Source organism: Neomonachus schauinslandi, chromosome 6, assembly GCF_002201575.2.
Source record: "Neomonachus schauinslandi chromosome 6, ASM220157v2, whole genome shotgun sequence".
NCBI classification, from domain to species: domain Eukaryota; kingdom Metazoa; phylum Chordata; class Mammalia; order Carnivora; family Phocidae; genus Neomonachus; species Neomonachus schauinslandi.
The window spans coordinates 126560588-126573752 of record NC_058408.1 but is presented as its reverse complement, the minus strand read 5'-3'; the positions used below and the strand labels follow the sequence as shown (position 1 = coordinate 126573752).

General features: G+C 48.9%; 1 protein-coding gene across 2 annotated transcripts in view; it reads left to right on the top strand.

The window, feature by feature from the left end:
* Window positions 1-11657, top strand: part of SEC31B (SEC31 homolog B, COPII coat complex component) — a 30422-nt gene extending 18765 nt beyond the window's left edge. The window contains exons 12-26 of one of the 2 annotated variants that reach the window (XM_044916128.1): window positions 762-836; window positions 1097-1201; window positions 1548-1647; window positions 2382-2560; window positions 2820-2946; window positions 3302-3447; window positions 4175-4348; window positions 4845-5006; window positions 7397-7574; window positions 8012-8326; window positions 8584-8642; window positions 9166-9312; window positions 9614-9733; window positions 10203-10274; window positions 10507-11657. In XM_044916128.1, coding sequence (XP_044772063.1) covers window positions 762-836; window positions 1097-1201; window positions 1548-1647; window positions 2382-2560; window positions 2820-2946; window positions 3302-3447; window positions 4175-4348; window positions 4845-5006; window positions 7397-7574; window positions 8012-8326; window positions 8584-8642; window positions 9166-9312; window positions 9614-9733; window positions 10203-10274; window positions 10507-10686 — 2139 coding nt within the window. In that variant the 3' untranslated portion in view covers window positions 10687-11657. Of the gene's footprint in view, window positions 1-761; window positions 837-1096; window positions 1202-1547; window positions 1648-2381; window positions 2561-2819; window positions 2947-3301; window positions 3448-4174; window positions 4349-4844; window positions 5007-7396; window positions 7575-8011; window positions 8327-8583; window positions 8643-9165; window positions 9451-9613; window positions 9734-10202; window positions 10275-10506 lie in introns of both variants that reach the window. The other variant, XM_021699704.2, reaches the window with a different exon arrangement.
* Window positions 11658-13165: the final 1508 nt, after the last annotated feature.

Below are 13165 nucleotides of genomic sequence, written 5' to 3'. Positions count from 1 at the left end.
CCGACTGAGCCACCGAGGCGCCCCTTCAACTAGATATTTTAGACTCACGAGACTCTGTAGGTTCACTTGGCATCAGTCTCCTCAGAAGGATGTGGGACAGGAACCACGGCTTGGCAGGGCAGCCGGAGGTGGCGCTCTTCTGTGGGGGTTCTTACAGCAGCCCATGCAGCAGTCCAGAGTTCTCATCACCTCCCCAAAAGACAGCTCAGGTGCAAGGTGATGAGATGCACACAAGGCGGGTGTGTCGGTGGCCCCGGCTTTGAAGCCTCATGCCCACAAGAGCCAATGTCTCTTGTACCCACTTCAAAAATGTTTCTAGAGTCCCTACAAGAGATCTTTTCAGTTACAAGAGTCCTTGCAATCAGGGAAGCCTGCGAGCATGGTGTCCACAGATGCTATTTAAGTTTTGTATAGTTCGAGTCCAGATACAATTTATCCATCACAAGCAATGTTGCCTGGAAACATAGGTGACATTTGACTCTTACCAGGTATCCAGGCTAACAGATCTAGTAAGTCCACAGAAGGTCCATGGTCCAGTTTTCATGTAGAAGTGGGAGAGGGTTTTGTTAACACCATGCCTCCAGCTCAGCAGGATCAAATTGGGGGAGGAAAAGGGGAGAGACGGTGTTGGCCTCAGTAGGGCACTTCTGGTGGTATGAAGAACTATATTAGAGGGTACACTGGCACAGATGTTCAGCTTATGCAAGAGAGGGTCATTCACATTGATTTAATGGAGACTTGTGTGTTGTGTGGTTCATTAGGTGACCTTAGAGGAAGACTCCAGAATGAAATTCCTAAAACTATTAGGATACAGTAAAGATGAGTTCCAGAAGAAGGTAAGCTGCTTTCACATCAGAAGCATGTACTTGAAGCAGAGAAGAAGAGAATGCTGTCAGTGGGAACCGTCTCAGTGACCTCTTTCTGGGCTTCATTAACGCATATACAAACCTTTTACCTCCTGGATGTAGGCTTTTCCCCAGGTAAATAGCCCAAGAATCTTAGACAGTCCAGTCTGTGTGTGTGGAGGTGGGAAGAAAGCATAATAGGTGTTTGACCTTGTGCTGGGAAGAGGGTACTCATAGATCTCTCCTTGCAGGTGGCCGCGGGTTTGAAGAGTGACTTGGGGCTGGGCGAGACCCCTCAAGGGAGGCCCAAGGGAGATGATCTCCACAGTAACAGACAGCAGGCTTTCTGCAGCCAGGTGTGGTTGGAGCCCAGACAGCCAGACCTGGGGTAGCACAGGAGACCTGCCTTTAGGGCATCTGCCCCTTCCTGGACATTTGCTTTGCTCTCATAAAGTGCTTGGCTTCTGTAGAAGTCTTCAAACTCCTCATTTCTTGGAACCACAGTGAGACACAGAGTGCATAAGCTTTGGGGCTGGGAGAGGAGCTATGGACTAGAGACCTTCCCAAACCTTATCTGGTTATTCTGTAGCTTTACCCATTAAGGGCCAGATAGTAGAGCTCTCAGAGAGAGCTACCAAGCCAGCTGTCTATCTGTTTTCAGGTTCATTTCCAAAATAGCCACGTCTGTCCTTTCTTGTACAGACCTCCGAACACATCACAGAGGAAGCCTCTGCCTCCTCATCCTTCTTTGATGAGCTGGTCCCTCAGAATATGACTCCATGGGAGATCCCCATCACAGAAGGTACTCTGATCCTGAGGGAGAGAAACGCTCTATGTGGGAGTAGGTGGGCTCAGAGTTCTTGGACTTGAGAACATTTTCTTCGTGTCCCCTGCCTCCTGCTGAGCATCACAAATGCTGAGTGGTTCTGTTACTGGTTAGAGCTCTCTCTGGATTTTTATGGATATGTCTTTCCTGTGGAAGGCCTTCTAGCAAGATTTTTTTTTTCTACTGTTTTCTTACTTAAAACACTGTGACTCGGGGCGCCTGGGTGGCTCAGTTGGTTAAGCGACTGCCTTCGGCTCAGGTCATGATCCTGGAGTCCCGGGATCGAGTCCCACATCGGGCTCCCTGCTGAGCAGGGAGTCTGCTTCTCCCTCTGACCCTCCTCCCTCTCATGCTCTCTGTCTCTCATTGTCTCTCTCGCAAATAAATAAAATCTTTAAAACAACAACAACAACAACAACAAAACCCACTGTGGCTCTGTTTTTGCTGAGCAACCACACACTATACCTCTAATATTGCCATATGAGGCTCTCCCTCATCTTGAGCCCTGTCCTTAGAGAGTTACCACTGGACCTGGCACTCTGGGACAGCCCACTACATTTTGTTGTTGAGGAATGAAACTTGGGAGTTTTGTTTGGGGCAAGGGAGGCTGAGTGATACAGAGATAGAAGGGGTGTACTATAGGCCCTGTAGGGGACAGGAAGCTAGGGTCTGAGGGCAGGCTCACATGGAGGGGATGCCTCTGCCTGCAGACACTGATGGACTCCTGAGCCAGGCTCTCCTGCTTGGAGAACTACGCCCTGCTGTGGAGCTGTGTCTGAAAGAAGAGCGCTTTGCTGATGCCATCATCCTGGCCCAGGCTGGGGGTGCAGATCTGCTGAAGCAAACACAGGAGTGCTACTGGGCCAAGAAGAAAACCAGAATCTCTTCGGTAACTGCCCACTGTGCAGGAGAGGAGGGGAGGGGATTACTTGGACTTTGTCAGGTGGATGCCTACACCTTGATGTTCAGAAGATCTGCCAGGCTTTCCCTCTCCCCACTCCAACCACCCCTACCTCACCCCCAACGCCTAGTCAGTGGTCTAATAGGAAGCCTGTTCACCAGTGGCTTTTCTTAGCACGTCCCTGTGTGTGACTCTGACTGTGTTGGATGGATGGCTAATGACGTCCTTCCCTCTCTGCTCATTATAGCTGCTAGCCTGTGTTGTACGGAAGAATTGGGAGGAGATGGTTTATGCCTGTAGCCTGCAGAACTGGAAAGAGGCACTGGCCTTGCTCCTGACATACTCTGGGCCAGAGAAGTTCCCTGAGCTCTGTGGTAGGTAGCCCTGGGTTTCAGGATGGAGTGGTGTGACTCTAGCATGGAGTTCATGGACACGGTGAGGGAGGAGGCAGAGGAGCAGCCTGAGCTCTGGGAGGTCAGGCCGTGTTGTCAAGGCCAAGGTCTGGTTCAGCTGGGAGGCAAGGACCCTAGTAGGGATCATGTATTGTCCTGTTTTACCTTTTCTCGCAAGAGCTCCGCCCTTCCCTGTAGCGCAAAGTTGGCCTCATTATTGTCCAAAGCCACTGTGGTTACTTGTCCCAGCTCATGATCCTCCACCTATTTTCAAACAGGAGAATGAGAAGAAGCACAGGAAAGCTATGCCATTAAAGAACTTTCCTTCTCTCTGCAGACATGCTGGGTACTCGCATGGAACAGGAGGGTGGCAGAGCACTAACCTCCGAAGCCAGACTCTGTTATGTGTGCTCAGGGAGTGTGGAGCAGCTGGTGGAGTGTTGGGCAAGATGCCACCAGGCTTCCTCCCCCCTGGCTCTACAGGTGCTCCTTCTCTGTAGGGCACTGGTCACTCCATACCAGGCTCTTAGGAGAGGCTATTGATAGGGATGTGCAGGGACATCAGAGGCAAGTCTTCTGGGTACCCAGGCTGGGATCAGTATATTAGGGAGTAGAAAAGGGCCTTCAGTGTCTGGGACCTTTTCCCAGGGATGAGCTAGCACCTCCCTCTCTCCTTCCCAGTCAGGGGAGACTGAGCAACAGCTGCTTAGGTGTTAACCTTCATAATTTTTTCCCACTTTAGGTCTGGTTATACAAAGTTATTCTCTATTTGAATAATTGTGAGCCTGGGCCTCCTATTAGCTGCTATGAAAAGTTCTGTGGATTTAAATTTTACCAGACACTCTACAGGTAACTAGAGAAGACTCATAGGAAGACAAAGTCACAGATGAAACGATAGTATAACAGACCCTGAGACTGATGATGTACTAGCAGAGGAAAGGGTAAAGAAAGCAAAGAAAGAGGCAGAGATGTATGAGAGTCTAAGACCCAGATGGACCCAGTTGAAGCAAATGCTAATAGCTTGGGAGGTGAGGCCAAGAGGCTCTTCTCTAACTATTACATCTCTTACGTATCATCACTTGCTGCCTGTACCTGGCCATGGCCAGGTACCCTCATACCCAAAGTGGGAAGTCCCTGGGTGAACTGCCTGATCTTAGGGAGCAGGATGTGCTTTGAAGAGACCTGACTGCCTTTATCCCTGTTCCTATAGGACCTGATGGAGAAGGTGATGGTCCTTAATAGGAGCTTGGAGCTACTGCGGGGTCCTGACGGGGTGAGCGCAGGCCCTGCCACAACCTGCAGGGTCACTCAGTATGCCAACCTCCTGGCAGCCCAGGGCAGCCTGGCCACTGCCATGAGCTACCTACCCAGTGACTGTACTCAGGTGAGTGGGACCACGTACAGAGAGCAAACCATTTCAGTCATCTAACACTGGCTGAGCACTGCCATGTTCTAGGCACTATGCAAATGCTGGAATTCTAGAATAAATGAGATCTAGTCCCTTAGGAAGCTTACAGTCCCTTGGGGGAAATCAGATGTCAGTAACTTACAGTGTTATAACAGAAGCTTATACTAGGCACTGTGGGACTCCAGGAAAGGGGCTGGTTTTGCCCAGAGCAATCAAGGAAGGCTTTCCAGTGGTTAAAACAGTTGAGCTGGACCTTCAAAAAGAAGCAGCTTCCCAGCAGATGTAGGGCATTCTAGGCAGAAGGAACAGTAAGGAGGGAGGCTTGGCAGGGATTAGGGACCTTTGAGTCATCTAAGGTGGCTGAAGTGTAGAGGGCCAACTGAAGTTTGAATGCTATATGGGGCGAGGCTTATAAGAAAGGATGTTTACTTGTTTTAATTAACACAGTTCTTCACTATTATAACTTTTGTAGCCACCAATTCAGCAGCTGAGAGATCGACTTTTTCATGCCCAAGGTTCTGGTGTCTTGGGCCAACAGTGTCCTCCTTTCCCCTTCCCACGGGTTGTTGTGGGAGCTACCCCCTACTCTAAAGAAACATCATCTTACAGATTGGGATTCTGGCCTTCTCACCAGGTAAGATCTGGTTTGGTTTGTTCATTCATTTGCTCATTCATTCAAAAATACTTATTAAATGTCTACCAGGTACCAAGCATGGTTCTAGACACTTGGAATATATTAGTGAAAAAAAATGATGAAAATTCTCAACTTTGCAGAGCATAGATTCAGTTATTTTTCTGATAACTTCTTGTCAAACAACTGCTAGGCTCTTAGAACAGAAATGTGGACAAACCATGATTCATGCCCTTAATTAGCTCATAGTCTAGTAGAAAGATAGATATGTAAAAAATAAGTACAGTAAAATTCATCAATGCCATGATTAGGGTATGATAAGGTGCCATGGGATCACACAGAAAAAAGCAATTTAGTCTTTCGAGGAGGGGGAGAAGTTTAGGGAATGTTTTAGAATGAGTATGATGTTTGAGTATTGAAGATTAAAAGTTATTTAGGCAAGGGAAGGAGTAGGTAAATGCTATTTCAAGCAATGGGAACAGCTTGTACAAAAGCATTGAAGGGAGAGTAAGCAAAGCCCACTTGAGGAACTACTAATATTTTAATGGGGCTGCCAAACAGGTGTTTGTTGTAGGGGAGTGAGGTTAGATGAAGCTGGAGTAACAGGTAGGAGATAGAGCAGGAAGGACCTGGAATTCTGTGCTAAAGACCTTAGACTTGACCCTGAAATTGAATGGTCTTATGCAGGGGAATGACTAGCTATGTATTTAGGAAGGACAAGGCTGGAGGCATTTAAGAGGCAATAGCAAGAGATGATGAGGACATGAAATGACTGACCTAAAGCTGGAGAATGAGGTTGGATTTAAGATAATAGGTAGAATTGACAGAAATTGGTGATGGTTTAGAGGAGTCTGTGAAGTGGGGGAACTGACCCCCAGACACTATCCAGTGCCCAGATGGTTAGGGTGCTATTAACTTATGATACCAGGATCCTGCTGGAGGGACTGGGGAACAAAATCCAGCAAGACGGTAAGTAGAGGTACCAGGTGGAAGCTCTGATGATTCATCCTGTCCCACCTTCAGTTCTCATCTTAATTTTCTTTCTTCTTTCCTCCTTCTTTCCCCTCCCTCCTCTTCCTTCTCCTATCCCCTCTTTCTTTCTGTCTCTCTGCCTCTCCCTCTCTCCTTTCTATTTTGAAATAATTACAGATTCACAGGAAGTTGCAAAGAAATGTACTGAGAAGTCTCATGCATCACATCCCCACCCCCACTTCATTCCAGTGTCCCACACAACCATAGTACAATGTCAAAACCAAGAAACTGTTATTAGTACAATCCATAGATTCAGATCTCACCTGTGTGTGTGTGTATGTGTGTGTGTATAATTATGTAAGAATTTGTCTTCTCACCTTTTAACAGGGTCCCTCACAAAGCAAAAATTTTTAATTTTTTAAGGTCCAATTTATAGTTTTCTTTCTATGGATCATCATGGCTTTTATGTCTTTGCCAGTCCACAGTCCCTTAAAGTTTTCCCATGTTCTTTCTAAAAGTTTTATAGTTTTATGTTTTACAGTTAAGTCTGTGTTCTATTTTGAGTTAATTTTTGCATATGGTGTGAAATTTAGGTCAAGCTTTTTTTTTTTTTTTTGCCAATGGATATCCATAATCATTTATTGAAAAGGCTGTCTCGGGATGCCTGGGTGGCTCAGTCGGTTAAGCATCTGCCTTCAGCTCAGGTCATGATCCCAGGGTCCTGGAACTGAGCCCCTCATCGGGCTCCTTGCTCAGCAGGGAGGCTGCTTCTCCCTCTCCCTCTGCCTGCCGCTCTGCCTACTTGTGCTCTCTCTCTTTCTGACAAATAAATAAATAAATTCTTAAAAAAAAAAAAAAAGAAAAGGCTGTCTCTCCTCCATTGAACTGATTTTGCTCCTTTGTCAAAAACTTAACTGGGCATATTTTTATGGATTTATTTTTCAGATCTCTGTTCTGTTCTGTTGATCTGTGTGTCTTTCCTTCTGACAATACCACTCTGTCTTGAATACTACCTCTATATAGTTAAGTCCTGACATGAGGAAGAATAATTCCTCCCACTTTGTTTTTCTTTCTTTTTTAAGATTTTATTTATTTGAGAGAGAGAGTGAGGGAGAGAGAGAGAGAAAGAGCACGAGCAGGGGGAGGGGCAGAGGAAGAAGGAGAAGCAGACTCTCCGCTGAGCAGGGAGCCTGATGCAGGGATCGTGGGACTCCAGGATCATGACCTGAGCCCAAGGCAGATGCTTAACAGACTGAGCCACCCAGGCGCCCCTCTTTGTCACTTTTTATAGAAACTTATCAGTTCTGTTGATTTTCATTTTAAGAGCTAACTTTTTGTTACATATGCTTTATTGTTCTTCTATTTTCAATTACTTACCTTTCTTTTCCTTTCCAAGTGCTGACCCTTTTTTCTCTTCACAGGTTCCAACTCCATCTCCAAGGCCAAGGATTTTCACACCTCAGTCATCACTGCTGACACCCTTGATACCTTCCCATCCTGGCCCTTATCAAAGCTTCCAAACACAGAATATAAATGATTACAGGGTACCTGAGCCCCAGGCAGCCCAGCCTTTGCCTTTGGCCCCTGGTGTAAGGCCTGGTGAGTGAATGAGTGAGTGAGTCAAGATTTGTCTGGGCAGAGCACAGAGGAAAACAGTTGGCATGGCCAGCATGGGTATGGGAAGCATTATGTCTACTATGTAGCAAGAAGAGCTTAGAATTTGAAGTCTGAATCCCCAGTACTGTCACTTACTGGCTTTGTATCAATGGGCAACAAACTTAGCCACTGTTTCTTTTGAAAAGAGAATAGCTATTATATTGGTCATTTCAACCCCACAGGATTGTTTTTAGGGTCAAATGAGGAATAGTTAAAAGTATTTTGTAAATGGTAGATCTCCATACGCATATATTAATCTTTCGTTAGCATTATTAGGTTGGTTGGTTGGTTTTATTGCTGCCTTATTCTTCCCTGATATGCTCCGAGTCTCTCCCAAATTGAAGTTTGATGGCAAATGGCCTGTTTCTGTTCCTTTTCAGCTTTATTTGAGCCACTGTTGTTAAGAGGGCAAAAAGCCCAAGTTCCTAACCTCATGGGGTTCCCTGGAACATGGCCTCTTCCTGGTCCACCTCCACCCATGGTACCCCCAGATGTCATACAGCCTGGCTCTACCTCCCTGGCCGAGACTGCTCGACTGTTCCCTCCACTTCCTGTGAGACTACCAGGGGTCAGCCCTACAAGCTTCCGGTCCCTAGCCCCTCCTGTCAGTTTCTCTGCGACACACCCTCCAGGAGGGCCAGGTGCTGCATGCTCTAGTGCCCTCCCGACCACTGGCCCCTCGACTGCTCACCCAGGTCAGTCTTCTTTCCACAGCTTCCATCTTCTGGGTCATTGCCTCCTTCTCTTCCCCCTTCCACTGTCACCTTAGGAGTCTTTCCTCACGCCAGTGAATTGGGGGCCGTTGGGCTGGAGAATGTCAACTGAGCACATGGTTGGTCTGCAGAGGGAGGTGTGATTGACTCCAACTAAAATAATTTTGCTGGCCTTCAGACTGAAGATTTCCAGTGTTCCTGACTGTGCCCCTAAATACCTCTATCTTTGTGCTATGCAGGACCTCAAGCTTCCTTGAAAAATGCCCCAGTGCCCAGGGCAGACCTCCAGAGGAAAAAGGTCAGTTCATCTCTTGCCACCTACCCCTCATACGTTCACCAATGACCCACATTCTGGTTTCTTCCAGAATTCAGCCCGTCCCTTTGTCAGGCACACAGACTGTCTTGTCTTTTTCCCCACTCATTCTTCTCCCCTCGGCCATCTCCTGTTTCCTTCTTGCATACATGTATCAGTCTCCCCATCTCCTGGCTCCCTACTCGCTATTCTGTTCCCTTGCTCACTCAGGACTTCTGTTGCGCTCTCTTTTTTTTTAAGATTTATTTATTTATTTATTTGACACAGAGAGAGAGACAGCGAGAGAGGGAACGCAAGTCGGGGGAGTGGGAGAGGGAGAAGCAGGCTTCCCCGCTGAGCAGGGAGCCCGATGCGGGGCTCGATCCCAGGACCCCGGGATCATGACCTGAGCCGAAGGCGGACGCTTAACTGACTGAGCCACCCAGGCGCCCCGTCTGTTATTCTCTCAAAGCAGGGCCTAGGATGTCTCTCAGTTTAGACTCATATGCCTTTCTCTCTCTGGCTTTAGTTGCCAGAGACATTTATGCCCCCGGTACCGATTACTGCTCCAGTTATGAGCCTCACCCCTGAGCCACGAGGGTTCCTTTCCTCACAGCCTTCTGTCCTTGGTGTGTGCAATGCCTCCCCAGGAGCTCCAGGAGAATTCAGCCTGCAGGTGAGAGGAACAGTGCGTTCCCTTCCTCTTGGAAACTGTCCAACTCTCCTTGGGTATAGAAAAGCAGGGAGCATGGGTAGATGGGCCTCATTCCTCAGAGGGGAGGCCGATTCTGCACTGGGGAACCGGTGTGGACAGGTACCAAATGTCCTTACTGCAGAGAAGAGGGCGCGCCCCTTCCCCCAGCTTTGCTGTGGTCTAGTGGGAGTGGCGTGACAGTGGGTCACTGAGGACTAGTCCGTAGGGAAGCTGTGAGAAGGACAGCTTGCCAGTCTGCCCTGTCTCCCTGCTCCTCCCTCAGCAACTTCAGCAGCGGCCCCCTGGGAAGGTGGAAAGGAAAGGGCTGCCTCCAGAGCATCAGTCCCTGAAGACCAGCTTTGAGAAGCTTCTGCGACGCTGCTCCCTGTCTGCCACTGATATAGTAAGTCTGAGCCTTCCCCACGATGTCCTCCTCACACCACTAGCTTGCTCCCAGGATCCCTGAGCTGTAGATCAGTTCCTTGTGTGACTCTTTTCTCATGGTCCCCGGACCCGCTGTCTTGTGTCTTGTACTTATTTGATATCCGTGTGGGGCAAGGGGTGGGGGGGCTCGGCTGATCTGAGTCTAGCACCTAGGTAGCAGGGCCCAGCAGCATTGAGGCTTAACTCATGGAAAGGCAGCATGGGGCACTGGAGGGAGGGTGAAACTAGGAGTAAGGCGACCTGCTGTTCATGCAGTGGCTGTGTCAGCTTAAGCAAGTCACTTACCCTCTTTGGGCCCCCATTTCCTCTCCTGTGAAATGAAAGCAGTAGCATTAAGTCGTTCCAGCTCGGACATACTGTGCTTCTCTAGAGTCCTGTGTGGTGTCAGTCTTAGGGGCTGGACTCAGAATCCATTTCCCTCCCTGCAGAAGACAAAACGGAAGCTGGAGAAGGCAGCCCAACATCTAGAATGTCTATATGCTAAGCTCTGCCAGGGCACAGTAAGTACACTTAGTGGTGCCCCTCTGCCCCCTGCCCCCCACCATCACCTGTGGCCAAAGGGACCCCAGTGTCCTCTCCCATAGGTCTCACTGACCTGGGTTCCCCACAATATACATACATAGACATCTTGCCCGGCCTGGGCTCCAGAACTTAAATCCTCTCTTACCCTTCCATGCTCCCAGGGTAGGGTCTGGGTTGGGCTCCCTGACCTAAGCGTCTGTCCCTCCACAGCTCTCGCCTCATGTCCTGGCTGGGCTCCATGAGGTTGCCCGATGTGTGGACGCAGGAAACTTTGAGCAGGGCCTTGCGGTGCATGCCCAGGTGGTGGGCTACAGCAGCTTCAGCGAGGTCTCCAGCTTCATGCTTGTCCTGAAGGCTGTCCTCACCATTGCTCATAAGCTGTACATGTAAACCAGGTAGCCTCTCTTGGCAGGAGGCTACTTCTGCTGTTACTTAACTCCTCCCTGCAGAAAAGGGGGAATTTCGGAATAGATTGTTTGTTTTTCCCCATGCTCTTCCCTTGCTGCCAGGGATATGATGCTGTGGGCTTGCCTCTGAACTAGCAGAGTGCCTGCTTTCCACGCCTTTATGCCTGGCCTTCTAGAATCCACCCAAGGCTCTCTCAGCCTCTGAGGCAGAGCAGAGAGCTGGTTCTTCACTTTCCCTGATACTGTACTCTGACAGGACCCAGAGCAGGGCGTCTTCTACCCCAGGGATATTCTGATTAAGTGGCTTCTGAGGGGGTAAGCAGGATCATTACCTCCAAGTCTGCCTCTGCTGTACCCAGCTTGTGGGGCTTTTGTTTTTCCCCTTCTGTGGGTGATGAGCCTGACCTTACCTTCTCCTTGCCTCCAACTTCATATTTCCAGGTCCTTTTTTCTCTGAGCCCCGGAGGCTGGGATAGAGTTGACTGTTGTTCATCTTTTGAACAAGTCATGGATGCGAGGGGTGGGTGCTGAGCAGAACCAAAAGGAGGAACTTTGGCCCATTTTACAAGGACCTACTCATCTGCCAGTATTATAAGGGTGGGCTAGGTTAGGTGGAAAATAGAAGAGGTGCATTGCCTTTTGCTGGGAGCTGTCCTAGGCTGGGAAACAGGAGGAGAGGGACCACTGCCTGCGGGGAATGGTCCTGACTTGACCTCTCGGGGCCCTGGCACACGGCCCTTGACCATTCATTCTGTGATCATCAGCCCAGTTCTGGAATAGGAGCCATATTAACAAAAGACTTTTCTAGCACTGCTCCTCAAGAGTTGGAGGCCCTTCTCCTCAGCCCCCACATGTCTCAGGGCTGCCTTCTCTGGCTGCACTTTTTATGGTTGAACTTTGCATTTGAAGCACTGATGTACTTAATGGGCAATAAAGCTGCTTTGATTTGGTTTCCTCAGTCATCTCCCAATTATTGTCTCCTCTGGTCCTATTTTGCCCTCACCTCTCTTCCTAGCCTCTTTGTTCTTGCTCCCTGCATCCCACTAAGGCAGGACACATAAGGAGTCTAGAGAGTTGAAGAAAGGAAGGTGCAAGGAGAAAGCCTTGCAGCATCTGTGGCCACTCTGCTGTGTGTGTGTGTGTGTGTGTGTGTGTGTGTGTGTGTGTGTGTCTGTATGTCTCCGTCCGTGCCTGACGTTCAGCTCTAGGGTTTTCCCCACACCACTTCAGGGCCGAGCTCAGCTGCACAAAGGGGCTGGGTGTGAAGCCGGGGGTACGATCTCTAATCCTGTTGTAGATCCCATCATGTCTGTGGGCTAGATGTGTGTGTTTGGGAGGAAGGGATTGTTAGGCAGTATTTGTTTGTAAAGCCACTTGCTCTTCAGATAATACTTGCACTAACTTCTATTGATGAAGCAGTGTGAGCCCCAGCAAAGTCCTTTCCCAAAGTGTCTTTGAAGCCAAGAGCCCATTGAAGGGAAGAAAGGCAGGGAGAGGGGATTAGTTTGTTCAGCAGCTGTGAATTTCAGTGGGAGGTTGATGAACTCCGAAGTCTTTGTTTAAATTAAAGGGGGGGAGAAAAAAGCCGCTGCTGGAGTGAGAGCCCCACTTGGGGCCCTGAACTAACACAAGGAGAAGTCTGAGCTGCGGGAGCTGTGTACTGACTGCGAAGACTTTTCCCAAACACTTTCGGGAAAGGTGTTGTGAGAAGAGAATGGGCGGAGTGGGGGATTAGCATGTGAAATGAAGTTTTCATTGACTCCAGTGGGGGTAGAAGGCTATTTTAATGGCATTTTGTTCTCTTATTTTCTCTTCTTGAGCTCTTTAGAGATATTGTTTTGCTAAGGCAGGCTTTCTTCCCCCTTCTTTCCAGTCTGCGGATTGCCTCTATGGGAGCCAACATAAATATTTCTCCTCCAGGAATGCGGGTTAATTAAAAGGAAATGAATGAGTGGAAGCATCCAATCCAGACCCACAATAGGCGGGTGCCCTGGCCTGCCCTCCCCTCCCACCACCGCCAGCACCACCAGGGCTGAGCACGACCCTGGCTCTGTCTTTGCCCTAACCTGCTGCTAAGGCCAGTTGAGGCTGGGATTCTTTTCAAGAAAAGAAAGTCCTGCCTGTGTGTAGGCTCACAGGCCAGGGACAGGAAGGAGAGAGTGTTTTGCGCCCCCCTCCCCCCACCCAGTGTCCTTGTCACTTCTCAGGATCTCCCTCTGCTTCTCTCTGGTGGAGACAGATGGGCCTTAAAGAGTACACAAGAGGAGGGAAGGGATCAGGGTTCCAGTATGTACCCCATGGTAACTTACTAGTTGGCTGAACAAGACGGACATCTTTTTCAGCATCAGTTTTAATCTGTAAAACAAAAGGTTTGACTAGCCGACCTCCAAGGTGTCTTCCCAAGCAGCTGTTCTGGAGTTGTCCATATTTGCAAAGGGGAACACAGCCCTGGTGATTGAGTG